General features: G+C 38.6%; 1 protein-coding gene across 2 annotated transcripts in view; it reads right to left on the bottom strand.

The window, feature by feature from the left end:
• PKHD1 (PKHD1 ciliary IPT domain containing fibrocystin/polyductin) overlaps window positions 1–16,262 on the bottom strand; it is a 427,795-nt gene that overhangs the window by 101,195 nt on the left and 310,338 nt on the right. For both annotated transcript variants that reach the window (XM_070456320.1, XM_070456321.1), the window contains 3 exons: window positions 12,612–13,490; window positions 11,002–11,170; window positions 9,269–9,426 (listed from right to left, as the gene is read on the bottom strand). In XM_070456320.1, the coding sequence (XP_070312421.1) occupies window positions 9,269–9,426; window positions 11,002–11,170; window positions 12,612–13,490 (1,206 nt within the window). The remainder of the gene's footprint in view (window positions 1–9,268; window positions 9,427–11,001; window positions 11,171–12,611; window positions 13,491–16,262) is intronic.

Here is a 16,262-nt window from a genome sequence, read left to right as displayed (position 1 = left end):
TAGTTATGAAAATGTTTAGGTATATTTGGAACAACTTGTACATACATCTACTTTTGAGTTGTGAAGTTTATGAAATCTAAACACAGATCAAATATTCCTGATGAAAATGTAGTTTCTGAATTGAGATGTGTTATAACTGCAAAATGCATGTGAAATTTCAAAGACAGTATAAAAAATGCAAATATGTCTATAAGTTTACACTGATTATACCTCAAAATAATACCCTGAATTTATTGGATTAAATAAAATATATTATTAAATTAAATTTCATCTGTTTCTTTTTCCTTTATTTTAACCTGGACCCTAGAAAATTTAAGTTACTCTTGCCATTTTCATTATTATTTCTATAGGACAATGCTATTCTGGATAGGCTATGATGAGTCCTGCTTTCTACATTTTGAAAAATCATCAACAAGTTAAGGAACATCAAAACAAGCCAGTTTAGAAAGCAAAATTCTGAAGAAGTCTGTCATATGTTGACAAAGAGAAAAATTTAGCATTTCTTTGCTTGAAAGAGATATATTTGTTTATTATAAGATCACTGTTGAACTGCCTTTGAATATATAAAAAGCTGCAATATGGAAAGAACTACTTTGTTACCAGAAAGCAAACTAGATCGGTAGGTAGGAATCATAGCAGGAAGACCCTAACAAATAAAATTAATCAGAATATAGTTGGCAGTCTTGTAAGAGAATGAATTCCCACTTTCTGAGAAGGCTATCAGTAGAGGCCATCTTTGCATTGAATGGGAAGTAGGAAGTAGAACTGATTAACCTTCAAGAAACCATCAAAGTACAAAATAGTGTTATCTTACCATTTCTTTTCAACTGGCATGTTATTTCTGCAGGCAAATGGATTAATATGAGATAATATTCCACAAAATATATTCTTGACTGATTTCAAGGAAAAATACTGGACAGGATGAAGCACAAGCTAGAATCAAGATTGCCAGGAAAAATGTCAATAACTTCAGATATGCAGATGACACCACCCTTGTGGCAGAAAGAGAAGAAGAACTAAAGAGCCTCTTGATGAAAGTGAAAGAGGAGAGTGAAAAAGTTGACTTAAAACTCAGCATTCAGGAAACTAAGATTATGGCATCTGGTCCCATCACTTCATGGCAAATAGATGGGGAAACAGTGGAAACAGTGGCAGACTTTATTTTGGGGGGCTCCAAAATCACTGCAGATGGTGACTGCAGCCATGAAATTAAAAGACGCTTGCTCCTTGGAAGGAAAGTTATGATCAACCTAGACAGCAATTTAAAAAGCAGAGACATTGAGACATTACTTTGCCAACAAAGGTCCATCCAGTCAAAGCTATGGTTTTTCCAGTAGTCATGTATGGATGTGAGAGTTGGACTATAAAGAAAGTTGAGCACCAAAGAATTGATGCTTTTGAACTGTGGTGCTGGAGAAGACTCTTGAGAGTCTCTTGGACTGCAAGGAGATCCAACCAGTCCATCCTGAAGGAAATCAGTCCTGGGTGTTCATTGAAAGGACTGATGCTGAAGCTGAAACTCCAATACTTTGGCCACCTGATGAGAAGAGTTGACTCATTTGAAAAGACCCTGATGCTGGGAAGATTGAAGGCTGGAGGAGAAGGGGACGACAGAGGATGAGATGGTTGGATGGCCTCCCTGACTCGTTGGACATGAGTTTGAGCAAGTTGGGGGAGTTGGTGATGGACAGGGAGGCCTGATGTGTTGCAGTCCATGGGGTCACAAAGAGTCAGACATGACTGAGTGACTGGACTGAACTGAACTGAATTTCAAGAAGTACTCATGTGTAGTGTAAAAATGTAGCCTGTATCCAAAAAGTCTGATAAATACTGGATAACACAAAGTTAAACAGTATTTTTTTTTAATTTCAAGACTTATCAGAGCCTTTAATATTTTAATGCATGTGATGAATCTTCAAAATGGGAATGGTCAGAGGTTACAACATTTATTTGGTGAAGCATCACATTTTCACAGTCTCCTGAGATAAGTGAATGGGAAGCACTCTTTAAAAATACAAAAACAAATCATATATGGCAAAAACTACCACAATATTGTAAAGTAATTAGCCTCCAATTATAATCAATAAGTTAATTAAAAAAATCATGCATTGATTAAATTTGCAAAACGTATTTTGCAGAACAGTTGCCTGGTGAACTTCAACTTGAATTTTACACTCATTTAGTCACCCATATATTCATTTATTCCTTTACTCAGCAAACATTTGCTGGGCACCTATTACGTTTCAAAGATTGTACTAAAATTTCAAAGATGTTTGTCTTCAAGGTACTCAGTCTGGAGAGAAGGCAGGCTTGTAAATTGATGACTATAGAGCATGAGATAAGCTATAATGGAATTGAGTGTTAGGCGAAGCAAAGACACAAAAAGATGGAGCCCCAACTGTATGTGGGAGCAGAAAGCATCCCACAAGGGAGCTGTTACATTGCAACACACAGGAATCCCTGTGTCTGCTACTTCTAAACACAACTCTTGATTTCTCTCTTTCATATATAACTTCCATTCTTGTTTACCTTGATGTCGCTTCTAGGCTACTCCAATAGTACACAGGGCTTTGTTCTCACTGAGTACTCAGTAAACATTTATCTGAGTTGGAAAAAAGCTCTACATTAATTAATTGGAGGAAAAGGAGAAGCTACAGAAAAATTACAATAATATTCTTTTGATCTCACAACCAAAGCTTTTTCTCCATACAAGGCTATTTCCATCACCCAACATCCAGTGGTTAATGCTGGCAAAATGCTTTTCTTAGATGTGACAGAATCCATATAGTCTGTTCACAGAAAATGGCTATATATATGGGCTTTCTGTTTGGTTGCTATTACACTGTCTTTCCAAAATGTTATAGTAACTGACAGCTATTTTTAAAAATCTAAACATCTATTTCCTACAATGTAAAGTGGAAATATGTGAATTATTCGGTTAAATATATCTTTGTACAGCGTACCACCAGATGATTCAGACCACACGATGACAATTATCTAGAAATGTTTACAAGCCCAGACTTTGGAGTCAGACACATACAGATATAAATCTTGGTTCTACACATTCTAGCTGCGGGACCATGAAAAATTAGTTAACTTTTCTAAACCCCTATTCCTTCCAGTGCTGAAAGGGATAATAATCCCTACATGTTAAGGCTGTTGTAGGGATAAATGGGTATGTTTATAAGCCACTTAGCATAATGCGTGGCACATGGAATATGCCAGATAAATGGTAACTATTATTATTGTTAGTTGGAGTGGATAATTGCTGGAATAATTACACAGTTTCAGTTTGCTTTGTTCTGTGTAGACAGAGCTTTGTGTGTGAGAAAAGTTGATAGAACTCAGAGAGCTTACACTGGACAATCTAGAGGAAGAATCAAGAAAACACCAAAGGAGGATACTATGTACAGTACTGCATAGTGTTAAAAACATGGGTTCAGCCCTGAATCTTCTATTAAGCAGTCATACGACTTGGACAAGTTGCCTATGTCTTTACATCAGCTTCCACATGGAAAAAATGTAGTGGACAAAAATATCTCTTAGGGTAGATTCTGTCTGTTCTACCCTAATAATGAGATCAGTCATCCAAAACTCTTAGCAGAGAGTCAGAAACATACTCAACAAGTATTAGCTGGTAATGGTAGGGCTGAGATACAAGATCATCACAGGAATAAGATGTTTAGATTGAAGAAAGGAAAGGGAAATTGTTCCTATAGATCATAACGCCTCTCTACAATACTTCACCCTTTACAAATCACACAGGAAAATCCTTCCGATTCACATTGTGGATTATGTCAAAATGCAATCAAATCTTGTGATGCCATTCACTGCCCCAGACAAGTCATGGAGGAAGGAGAGAGTAAGATAGAAGAAAGGGGCTCTTTGGGTCTTACAAAGTGTCCCTGGAAGCTTCATCCTCCTTTTCTCGGGATAAAAATCCCTGCCATCACATATCCCAAAGATTCTAATATTTTCTGAGACTCCACTGTGCCTTTATATTTTAATACCCTGACATCTGGAATCCTAAAAGTCTAATGTTTAACCATAAATATCTGCTGAGATTAAACAGCTATATACCAAGTTTCAATCTTTGGGGCCTATAATTGCTTGGGAAAAGAGAATGGTATTTCCCCCTCTAGCTAGGAGAAAAAGACCTCGACAAGCTCAGATACTGGCAGACACATTTTCTAACAACCATTTCCTCTCTCCGTTCTGTCCTCTCATTTTCTCCCTCCCTCTCCTTCACCATTTTATAATACCATCTTGCTGTCATTCCAGGACAAATGGGAAAAAAAGAGAAGGCTGGAAAGCTTAAAGAAAAGATACGTTTCAAGATCTAGCAACAAAGAGGTGAAAAAATGCTGGCTGCTCTCTGTCTGTTTGGCAGCTGAGCACACGTCTCCACACTGAAACTTGAGTTTCCCCATTATTCAGTTAGAAACCACTTCATCACTCTATGGGCTGACAGTCAAATGCCAGCTTTATTTTCTTTTTTATCAACCTCATCTTTTATTTTTGATTTGAGGCTAGTCACTTTTAAGGTCTCCACAATGGTTTATAACTTTCTTTCTCAAGAAGTGTCCGAGAAGTAACACGATTTGAAAAATGTTTCTTACCCTTTCCTGGTAAAGAATGGGAAACTCTCACCTGGCGGATTTGGTCAGAAGTCCTGTTCAGATCACAGTACTTTGCTGGGAATGATGTCAAGGAAAGTGTGGGAAAAGCTTATCATGAGTTTAGACTTTTAATGTAATGATTCAATATAGAGTTTAAAAAATAAACTTAGCATTGAACCCATTTTTATCCAGTGATATACTGTGAAAGTGATACAACAATGAGGTCATTTAACTCACTTCAATATAGGAAAAATAATATAATTTTTAAAAAAGATTTAATATATTCTTATTACGCAAAGACTTAATTTAGATTGTAAATACTTCTCTGTCTTCTTAGATAATGTTCTTTTTCCTTTCAGAAGTATATCCAGTGTGTAAATAAGCAAGTATGTTTATGTCTGCTGGTATTTGGCACAGAAAGCTAATTCTTGATTCTTCATGAGAAACTGAAACTGCCTGCTTTTTAAATTAAAAATACTGTCTTCTTAACATCCTGTTTAATTACTTCAAAGGGGGTATACAACTCTACAGTAGTGATTCTCAAACCTCAGCACAGCAGAATTACCTGGGGAGGGCTTCTGTGTGTGTGTGGGCATGTGTGTGTAGACGTGTATGTAGATGTGTATAAATGTGTGTTTTTGTGTGTTTACGTGCATGTGTGTGTTAAACATAAAGGTCTGATGGGGCTTCACATACCTATCATTTCAAAATCCTCCCACATGCAAATGAATGTTTAATGTTCTAGATGATTCTGATTTTAAGCCAACTTCAGGAGCCACTATGCTGAGCATGTCAAGTTTACCTCCTAAATAAGAGGTAGGAGGACAAGGAGAATAAGAGCAAGAAGAACGGGGTGGGTTTTGTTTCAAAATTTCCAGTCTATTGGGAACCAATACATTAAAATATAATGCAAATTATCAGACAAATTAGAATACACAATGAAAGGTCTAATTTTTGCTCATTAGATCCAACAGACATACAATTACTGTCAAGTAGCTCTGTCTCCATGTGACATTTCTGCCATCACCTCACTGTGGACCCACACAGTCTGTGGGCAGCACAGGATGGTGGAAAAACCATGGAGTCTTGCGTCTGGGGGGCCCTAACCCCCAGCTTTCTAACTGCACCACCTGCTCCCAACCTCACTCCCATCATGATCCATTCACTCCATAGCAGCTTGCATGATCTTTTCAGAGAGTGAATAAAATCCTTGCACCACCTCCATAAAAACCCTCCATACCATCTTACTAAATTAACTCTGGCCATATTTATGTTTATTTATATTATTTATATTTATAAATTTATATATATAGGGGTCAGGCCCATTCTGGTATCAAAGCCCATGCTCTGGCTGGTCCTTCTCTCTAGAAAGTTCTTCCCTCTGCTCAAAGCAGTGATTCCTTGCTCCTCATTCAGGCCTCACTGGAACTGTAACTCTAATAGCAGCTCCCTTACACAAACACAACATATGCCACACACACACCTGAAACTAGCTCTCTAGCCCAAAATTCTGTTTTATTTTCTTCATACCTCTCATCACTATTGGAATATTTTTATTTGTTTTGTTTTATTTATTTTATTTATTTGTTTTATTTATTTTGTTAATTTGTTTATAGATAGACATGTATAAAAAAGCAGAGGTATATGGATATATCTCCACTGGAACACAAGTTTGATGAAAGCAGGAATGTTATCTTATTCACAACTACAGTTCCCATCCTTAGAAAGGTACTGGTAGACTCATGCTCAAATGCATTTGCTGAATAAATGAAAATAGCAACTGCGGCATTCTGCATGCAAAAGGTGCTCAAGGAACGCTAGCTACCATTACAGCCCCTTTCTACTTTCTACATCATGGCTGAGAAACTGCAAAATACCCTTAGAACCAAATCTCTAACTTCTTTCAGCCCACTCCTAATAACATCAGTAGCCCATATGTACAAATTGGGCCAAGAGGTTTGTATACTGGGAAAGGCAGGAAATGAGACAGAAGCCAGGGTAAAAAGTTCTAGTACCTGTCTAGTTCTACCTAAAGAAGTTATTCATTTCAAGCCTCTGTTTTTATAAATAATTTTAGATATTCAGATGATCAAATGCCTCCATGTTCAAAAGAAATTCTTTCTCGAATAAAATGCAAATGGTTTTTAGAGGCTCTTCTGCTTGGGATTAACTGTTTTACACTCTGTTGCCATGTGTGTTTCAACACTGGCTGCACATGCAAACTTACAGATAAGTACAAAACAAAATTAACAGCTCACTTTTCCCCTGGCTACACACCCTGCATTACATAGATAGCAAAACCCACTGGCACAGTATTGCTCACAGCTGATCCACATGGATAATTTTTGCTCCCAACACCAGAGCATAAGACAGTATGTCGGGACCTGTGGATATCTGTCTGAATTTTTCATGTGAACTTCTATGTGCAAATAAAATCTTTATTTTTCAAATTAAAAATAAACCTCAAAGGCAATGTACTCCAAAGTGTTTGTTAATAAAATGGAAAAACGTCAAAAAGGTGTGTTCAGCTCAATGCCATTTGGAATAAAGAGAAGAGCTGGTTCCAGCAGCCTCCATTTTCATCTTTTTGGACTGTTTCCACTGTTTTATAGATGATCACAGATTTTTGTTGTGAAGAGGAAAAATACAAAATACATTTTTACTCTCTTAAAATTAAATTTGTCCTTCTATCCTCCACCAGATTGTAGACAAGAATTGGAAAGTAGCATAACAGAATGGTTTAAAAAATGAAAAAGGACTTGAATTAGAGAAGAAGGGAACTATTCCTATTTTGGAAGTCACAGAAAAACACTCCAATCCTGTTCATACCCAGAAGGCACCATTTACTGTGTGCTGTCTCCTTCATGACAAGAAGATGCAGATTGTACTTGTAGCACGGTAAACAGCAGATACTATTGTAGGAATCCTGCAGTTGGAATCTATAGCATCTTCATTTAAAATGTTACAAAGCTTTAAAATATCAGGTGTTTAAGGCAGTCCATCCTACCTTCAGACACTCACGCACATGCTCAAACTTGTCCACACACTGATGGTAAGCAACATGTAATAATACCTATTGGAGTATAATGTAATAATACCTATTGGAGTATCACCACTGAATCATGTTCCACAATCAATACAAAGAGTGGTGAAAAAATAAAATATACAGCTTTTCAACCCCACGTGGTAGGCAACCACCTAAGGATTTATTGAAAGAATGATGGTATCAATTATTGATGTAGGGCCAACTAGACAAGAAACAAGCTGTGGATGGGGACAGAGTTCAAGAACTCCATTTGGGGCCATGTTGAGTCTGACACGCTAATTATACTTCCTAGATGTCAGTTGGATATAACAGACCACAGTTCATGGAGGAGTTTGGGATGGAGATATAAATTGGAGGTAATCAACATTAAATGGTACTTTCAACTCTGACTTGGGGGCATGATAGGAAAAGAGGAGGTCTGAGGATGTCTTAAAATATTCGGAACTTCAAAAGAAAAAGCAAAAGTGAAAGTGTTAGTCATTCAGTCACTTCCAACTTTTTGCGACCCCACGGATGAGGCTCCTCTGTCCATGGGATTCTCCAGGCAAGAATACTGCAGTGGGTTGCCATTCCCTTCTCCAGGGGATCTTCCCCACCCAGAGATCGAACCTGGGTGTCCCTCATTGCAGGTTGATCCTTTACCATCTAAGCCACCAGGGAAGCCCCTAAAGATAAAGGGAGCCTAGGAAAGAAGTCTGAAAAGAATCAACCAATGAAGTGGGAAGAAAGCTGGGGATGTTTTTTGGATTTATTTGCTGTAGTTTTCACCCGAATAAAAATGTAAACTCAAAGTCTCATTGTTTGTAGAAGTAGAAAGAACAACAAGTAGAAAGATGATGCTCTCTCCAGGGGTCCAGAAATCAAAACTGATAGCCGAATGGGCTTCAGTTGTAAAAGCAAGAAGAAGAAGGGATTTGATCACAGACCCCCAAGGATAAATAGAAGATAGAGAAAGGGAAGGCAAAAAAGAAAACATGCCATTTACTCTACCACCCTTTCCAGAATGAAAGCATTTAGTTCTGATGGAAGAAAAAGCTGGATTCAGAAGCCAGAGGACTGGCTTCCAAGGCAGACATTGTGAAATACTGCAGGCCCAGGTGACCAAGCTAGTGAGAGGACTGTTCTTTTCACCAGTACACAGGGGGGTGTCAGGAATCGTACCTTTGACATGGACCACAGACAATCTCATGGAGGGCAAAACAGTGGTGTGGTGACACCTGTAAGCACCCAATATTCCTGGGCTTCCCTTGTGATTCATCTGGTAAAGAATCCGCCTGCAATGCAGGAGCCCTGGGTTCGATCCCTGGGTTGGGAAGATCCCCTGGAGAAGGGAAAGGCTCCCTTCTCCAGTATTTTGGCCTAGAGAATTTCATGGACTGTATAGTCCATGGGGTCACAAAGAGTCGGACATGACTGAGTGACTTTCACTTCACTTCATTTCTGAGATAGAGGTGAGCTGGGCAGCTCACTGGCACACACTCCAACTCTACACCTTAGTTCTTTTCCAGTATATTTTGTTCTCCTGGACCACACAACCAAACCATCTCAGTCCTGTTCACGCTCTCTCTGCTAGAGTTGTCAAGTTCACATAGAACTAACTGACCTGTGTTGAAGAAGGATCCAGTCCATTCTGCTTCCGTTTTAGGAAATACAGAAACTGGTGGGGGCAGACCCAGGGTTCTCCCATCCAGATCCTTAAAGAGATATTTTCCAGGGCTTTCACAATCTGATTCAGAGCAGGCCAGTGTTTCTAAATCTTTCCTGTGAATATCGATAGAAAGCAACTGTCTCATTTCCATGATAAGCAGCAAAAAGAAAACATACATTGGTAGTGCTGACACTGTGAAAAATAAATTCAACAAAATTTTATTACTAATAATGTGTACATAGATAATAAATAGAATGATAGGAAAAGATATTTCACAGTTATTTGGTCAAGAAGAAAGACATTCTTATTAATTAAATATTCTGGATATCAAGTCATATAATCTTAACACAGATCACTAGTTTTCTAAAACGAAAGATAAAATAAATTTGTTTCTAATATTTACTAAACACAATGTAATCATTGCTTTATGGAACTTTGGGGCCTTGCAGTATTTTAAGATTATCATTATAAATATCAATTATACTTGTACTATATACAATGTTGGAAAAAAAGATATTTACGTTCAACAACTATCTACCGAAAACCTACTGAAAGCCATTGGGGAATACAATGGTGATAAAGATAGACACAAGAATTTAGAGTCAAGCATGGTATATAAACAAGTTATTGGCAATTATAACACTGAATTATAGACAATCAATGCAATTTCCTCGGGGCTAATATGTTTAGGTACCATTAGTAATAATATTAAATATTTATTGCATGTCTACCATGTGTCAGGTATTAATAGAACAAAGAATCAAATACTAGTATCATTTAGCTTTATAACTATTTCATCCCATAGGTAAGACACGAACATGAAGAAGACTGGACAACAGAAAAAAAAAAAATGACAGAATAACACAAATTGTATACCTAATAATGTTGAGGTTCTAAAAACGGTTCAGGGAAGAGCACCAAAAAGAGACTGGTGCTGGACCAAACACACAAACTTTCTGATAGAAGGTGGGATTTCCTGATTCTTTTATTATAACTAAAGTTTCCCCAGTGTTATAGGAGAGAGAAAGTAATCCATTTTCCCTCCTTCTGACTTTTCCACTCCCTCTTATGGCAAAGAGAAAAAACAATTCCTTGTCTAGTTTTCAGATTTTTCAATGCAACTCTAAGATCATTTGTTCATGAATAGTAGTAGTAGGCCTGGCCTGAGTATAAATATGAGTCATATCATTCATTTCAGGGATTCCTGACAGTAGCCATGGTCCCATTCCCCACCAGTCCCTGCACAAGGGCTCGCAAGCCTCCTCCTGAAGACTGGTGATGCTGTACTCCACAGAAGAGTCGAGAATTAGGGTCAGTTTTTTCCAGTGATTCTAAAAACATCCCAGAGAAGTCTCTCTAACAAAGATAAAAGAATTAATACCAATAAAACTTGCAATTCATTACTTCTGCCTCTTGTGTCTGTCAGAGGACATAGCAGGGTGCATTCCCAATTCAAGGCAGTGAGAAACAGTCTCTGTTTAGTGACGGAGGTTGCAAAAATCATATCTCAAAGGCAAGGATATAGGAAGGGAAAGAACTGGGGCTAATCAATCTAGTGTATCTTTCTAGAAAGACTTATGTCTAATCTCACTGATGATTTTATCCTTGTTTAAAAAACATATTCAGGTACTTGGAGAATTACCAAATCCTTCATAAATATGGCTTACTATAAATACCAAAACTGGTACCTGGTTTGTAAAGGAGGAAAGTAGAACTTGTTTTTATCTTTGATCTTTAGCATACTGGTCCTCTCTGCCATTATTGGAGGCACGATTCCAGTGTTCTCTGCATTGGGCAGAATACAAACATCTAGATCATCACTATAGCAACTCTTCACGAAACTAGAAAAGGTCACATCTGAAAAAAAATGTTTATAAAGTATTAATATTATAACATCATATCATGTAAACAACCAGGCACAAATACAGGCTACATAACTAAATATTCATATACTAATGCCCAGGAGTAAGTTTAAGTCATTGCCCAGCATAGTTCCAGGAGTTTCCATAAATCTTGACTTAAAATACCTTTAATTCTTGAAGGCATGGACATTGCATGCAAAATAGAAGAGCATTCCAACACACTGACATCTTACAAGCAATACTTTCCATAAGAGTTTTGGTCAAAATTGAATGGGGAGTGAATACAATAATACAAAAGAGATCTGAGAGAGATTTTCTGCATAGGTTGTAGTATAACTGAATTTAATCCTGGCTGCCCCACCAGATTCTTTTTTTTTTCCACCAGATTCTTAACAACCTCACTGAGGCACACCCTACCTGTATCAATTTCCTCCTTTGTATGATAGGAAAAACAATACCAGGCATATAATCAAATTAAATATTTCCCTGTGAAAGCTCTTCAACATGTATAGAGAGGTGACATTTTTTCTATTTTTTATTATTGGAATATAATTGCTTTACAATTTTGTGTTAGTCTCTGCTGTACAGTAAAGTGAATCAGCAACATGTGTGTGTGTGTATGTGTGTGTATATGTATGTATGTATATATATATATATATATATATATATGTTTATTCTCAATCTTGGGCTTCCCAAGAGTCTGCCTGCAATGCAGGAGCTCCAGGTTCAATCCCTGGGTCAGAAAGATCCCCAAGAGTAGGAAATGGCAACCCACTCCAGTATTCTTGCCAGGAGAATCCCATGGACAGAGCCTGACAGGCTACAGTCCATGGGGTCACAAGAGTAGGACACAACTCAGCAACTAAGCCAACTCCACATGTATACCCTCCCTCTTAAAACTCACACCCCATCCCACCCTTCTAGGTCATCACAGAGCACTGAGTTGAGCTCTCTGTGCTATACATCAGGTTCCCACTATCTATTTCACGCACAGTAGTGTATTTATGTCAAACCTAATCTCCCACCCTCCCCTCGCCGACCCTGTGTTCACAAGTCCATTCTCTATATAGTAGAGATTCTCTGCATCTCTATTCCTGCCCTGGAACTAGGTTTATCTGTACCATTTTTCTAGATCCCACATACATGTATTAGTATACAATATTTTTCTTTTTTTTTATTTACTTCACCCTATATGGCAGGCTCGAGGTTCATCTCTACAAATGACCCAATTTTGTTCCTCAATGAACCACTCACTGTCATTATATTAATAAACCACCCCTGTGGTTATCAACGCCCAGTAGCTGATCAACTGGACAGCAAGAACCAAACTATACTGTACTCTTTTGGTGATACACTTTCAAGATATTATTAAAGGTTCTATGGGTTCTATGTACAGATGTATTAGACTACATTGCTTGGAAACCCAAAATTCTCACCTTGAAGTTTCATGATGCCTGAAATCAAATGGCCATTCCTCACTTTGTGCCATGGCTCCTGAGGCCACCAATTTGGTTCTGAGGTGAATATCGGCCACAGAATACCAACTCGACCCCCTCTGGGATTGGAAGGAGCTCGATCAGGTGACGTCAAGTTGGCAGAATGTGGTTTAACTCTGTCTTGAATGCAGTCAAAAGATGAGCTAGTGGCCACAATGACAGAATTCCTAAGCACAATCTGTAGATTTCTGATACAACACTGTGGAGCAGAAGACACATAAACTGCTGTGAAAAGGCCAACGGTATTGTCTACCAGAGTGAGGTTCTCTATTTCCACGCTGTTCTCCACTTGAAGCATAGCACCATAGTCAAAGTTCTTGAAAGCCAAGAAGCCAGAGATGCCAGTGCAGTTGTCAAGTCCACTCCCCTTATAGAGATGAAGGCCATGAAGACTTGAGTGGGCCACGTTGTCAGACCAAAGAGATTCAGGAGAGGAACACCTGTGGCCTTGGATGTGAAAACCAAGTCTCTCGGATCCTGCCACAACGTTGCCATGGAGATGAGTGTCCTTTGCCTTGTTCACTTTGATTCCTGCCACCCAAACAGGAGACCATGCTGACTGTGTCATCAAAATCACAAGGTTATTAGAGAGAGAATAGTCCTGACCCTCCAGATCAATGCCATGGCCAGCAATGCTAAACACCACATTGTCATTTAAAATGATCCCCTGACTGGCAGCTGCATGGATGCCCCCACCGCAGCTTTGGTGCAGAGTAGAAGATATTATCCAGGATCCTGCTGACACATTAGTGAGTTCAACGGATGAATACAGCGGCGACCCCAAGTTCTGAATTTCCACATTGAAAAGTTGAAGGACACCTGCAAGCAAAATGCACGTTAGCAGGTACTTATTTTGTCCCCTCAAGAATCAGAAGGATGGTCCATTCAATGGCTCAGGACATGCAGATTTTTCATTAAAATATAATAGTTTAGTTTTAGCACCAGCGCTATATTTTATATCATCAAGTCTGAATCATTAAAAAATATCACAATACTTCCTGGAAAGTTCCCTGTACATTCTTAAGAGTCTGGTCATAGGATGGAGAGGAAGATGATAGGAAAACAGGGGAAGGAGAGAGGCTTTGGGGGTGGGCACAGCCAGCTTAAAGATTCTGGGTACCCGTTTTCAGGATTGGGTCAAGGAACCAGCTAAGAATGAAGGGAATATGGCTTCCTGGCCACTCACCCCAAAGTCATGTCTCTTTTCAGTGACCCTATGTGAAAAGGTCACAGCCTTACCCACAGAGATATTATATGAAAGAAAATAATGGCTAAATATATACAACATCTTAATCATTTTTAAAGAAGAGTGTAAGTACAAAATTTCTGCTCAATAGATGTCCAGAAATATAACATTCTTTTTGATGAAGACACGACACAGCCAATGATATATTTTTAAGTGACCTTAAAGACTCTTAATTTTCTTTTCCTGTATTGTTATCCTAGCCACATTATATTTCCTGTTTCCTTTTCACAATAAGAGGATTTTCTACATTTTTTTATGTCAGGAGAGGATAGTGAATTATTTAGCCTTATTGGAGATTTTATTGGTTCTGTTTTAAGCAGATATTATTAAAATACAGTATACAACAAAATACAATATAAAATATAGCCACTAGACTGATTTGAAAATATAATGAACACTAATTTGTCAGAGTATAGGCGCTTGATAAAATAGATAATAACATGAATATGGGGGAAAATGAGGTGAATTAATAAACATAACATCTAACTCTAATACAGCACTAATTATATACCAGGCATAAATGTATATGTGTGTGATATACACACTCTTAATTTCTTTACAAGTCCTATGTGATAGATGTAGTTATCCCCACGTGAGGGGATATCCCCACTGCCCCCTGAGGCAGAGAAGGGCTCAGAGCGCACTCGACCTGGACCTGGGCATATGGTGCAGATGCTGGACTGTTACCTCCACGCAGGCTCAGTGGGGAGTGCGCGCCCCACGGTAGAGTAAAAAAAACAGCTTTGCACTGAGATTCCCACGACTGGGGTACAGCCCTGTTCTAAGAGAAGAGACAACATATGTCTTTAGTTAGGTAGACCTCACTTCTTTTCTTTATTCTTCTTTTTTAAAGTTACTGCCCAAGGTAAACTATAAAGTTATTTCCCTCACTAAAAAGGGAGGGAATTGTGGTGTTTTAGTATTTAAAACACAGAGATGTGACGTCGCTCAGTCGTGTCGGACTCTTCGCGACCTCATGGCCTGTAGCCTACCATGCTCCTCCATCCATGGGATTTTCCAGGCAAGAGTACTAGAGTGGGTTGCCATTTCCTTCTCCAGAGGATCTTCCCAACCCAGGGATTGAACCCAGGTATCCCACATTGTAGGCAGACGCTTTACCGCCTGAGCTACCAGGGAAGTATAGTCCAGTCTTAATCCTCCACTTTCCCCACTCCCTTTTCATAGATGAAAAAAAATCAATCGATTGCAAAACCAAACTACTGTGAGGACAAATGAAGTCTGTGTGTCTTTCTGAATGGTCAAACAGGATTCCACTATATCTAGATTTCTCAGAGGATGCTGGTTAAAGAGACACTAGTTGATGGTATGGAAATACTCACAGAATGAGAAAACATTTACAAATTATTTATAGCATGATACCACTTTTCAATGTAATTTGAAGCAACCCTTGCAAGCAGCACATAGCTAAAATGATCATGGAACTTGCTTCTGAGAACTTTGGCCCAAAGCACATCATGTCCACATGTAGAAGCTTAGTTTACAGACTGGAAAATAGTTCTAGAATCTCATTCAAGGCAATGTATCATTATTGTTTTACTTAGTGGGTTTTTTTCTGTCATCCTTGCACAGTTTTAATTCATAGTTTTAAATTGTACAAGATCTTTTTACCCGTGTGCATATTATTCAACAATTGAAAACTGCTGTTGCTGCTAAGTCACTTCAGTCATGTCTGACTCTGTGTGACCCCATAGACAGCAGCCCACCAGGCTCCCCCGTCCCTGGGATTCTCCAGGCAAGAACACCGGAGCGGGTTGCCATTTCCTTCTCCAACGCGTGAAAGTGAAATCACTCAGTCGTGTCCGACTCCCAGCGACCCCGTGGACTGCAGCCCACCAGGCTCCTCTGTTCATGGGGTTTTCCAGGCAAGAGTACTAATCAATAGTAAATACTTAAAATATCTGAGCATTCAGATGGAGAATTAAGCAATGATTTTGTTCACAACTGTTTTCCTATTTTTTCTTCTTGTTTATCATAATTCTGAGCATAACTTGTTGGGTATTACTGGTCAGAAGGAGGGGAATGACAGAAGAACCTGATTTAAAAGTAGGGATTGTTAATCCCTGGCCTGCTTTTCTGCCCTGTAACCATTCAACACTGTAGTGGTGTCCTTGATCCACACCTGTAGGTCCTACATCATCCAGGCTCTGGAATATGTTACAGAAAAGTGTAAGGGTTCTTAATACAATGTGGGGATCTGTACTGGATTCTGAAACAGAAAAAGGACCTTAGTGGGAAGACATGTGGAATCTGGAAGAATGTCTTAAGTTCAGTTAACACTAATGCAGTAAGGTTAGTTTAATGGCTGTCACAAACATACCATAGTT

This window comes from Odocoileus virginianus, chromosome 27 (assembly GCF_023699985.2).
Source record: "Odocoileus virginianus isolate 20LAN1187 ecotype Illinois chromosome 27, Ovbor_1.2, whole genome shotgun sequence".
NCBI lineage: Eukaryota > Metazoa > Chordata > Mammalia > Artiodactyla > Cervidae > Odocoileus > Odocoileus virginianus.
This window is presented reverse-complemented; position numbering and strand designations above follow the sequence as displayed.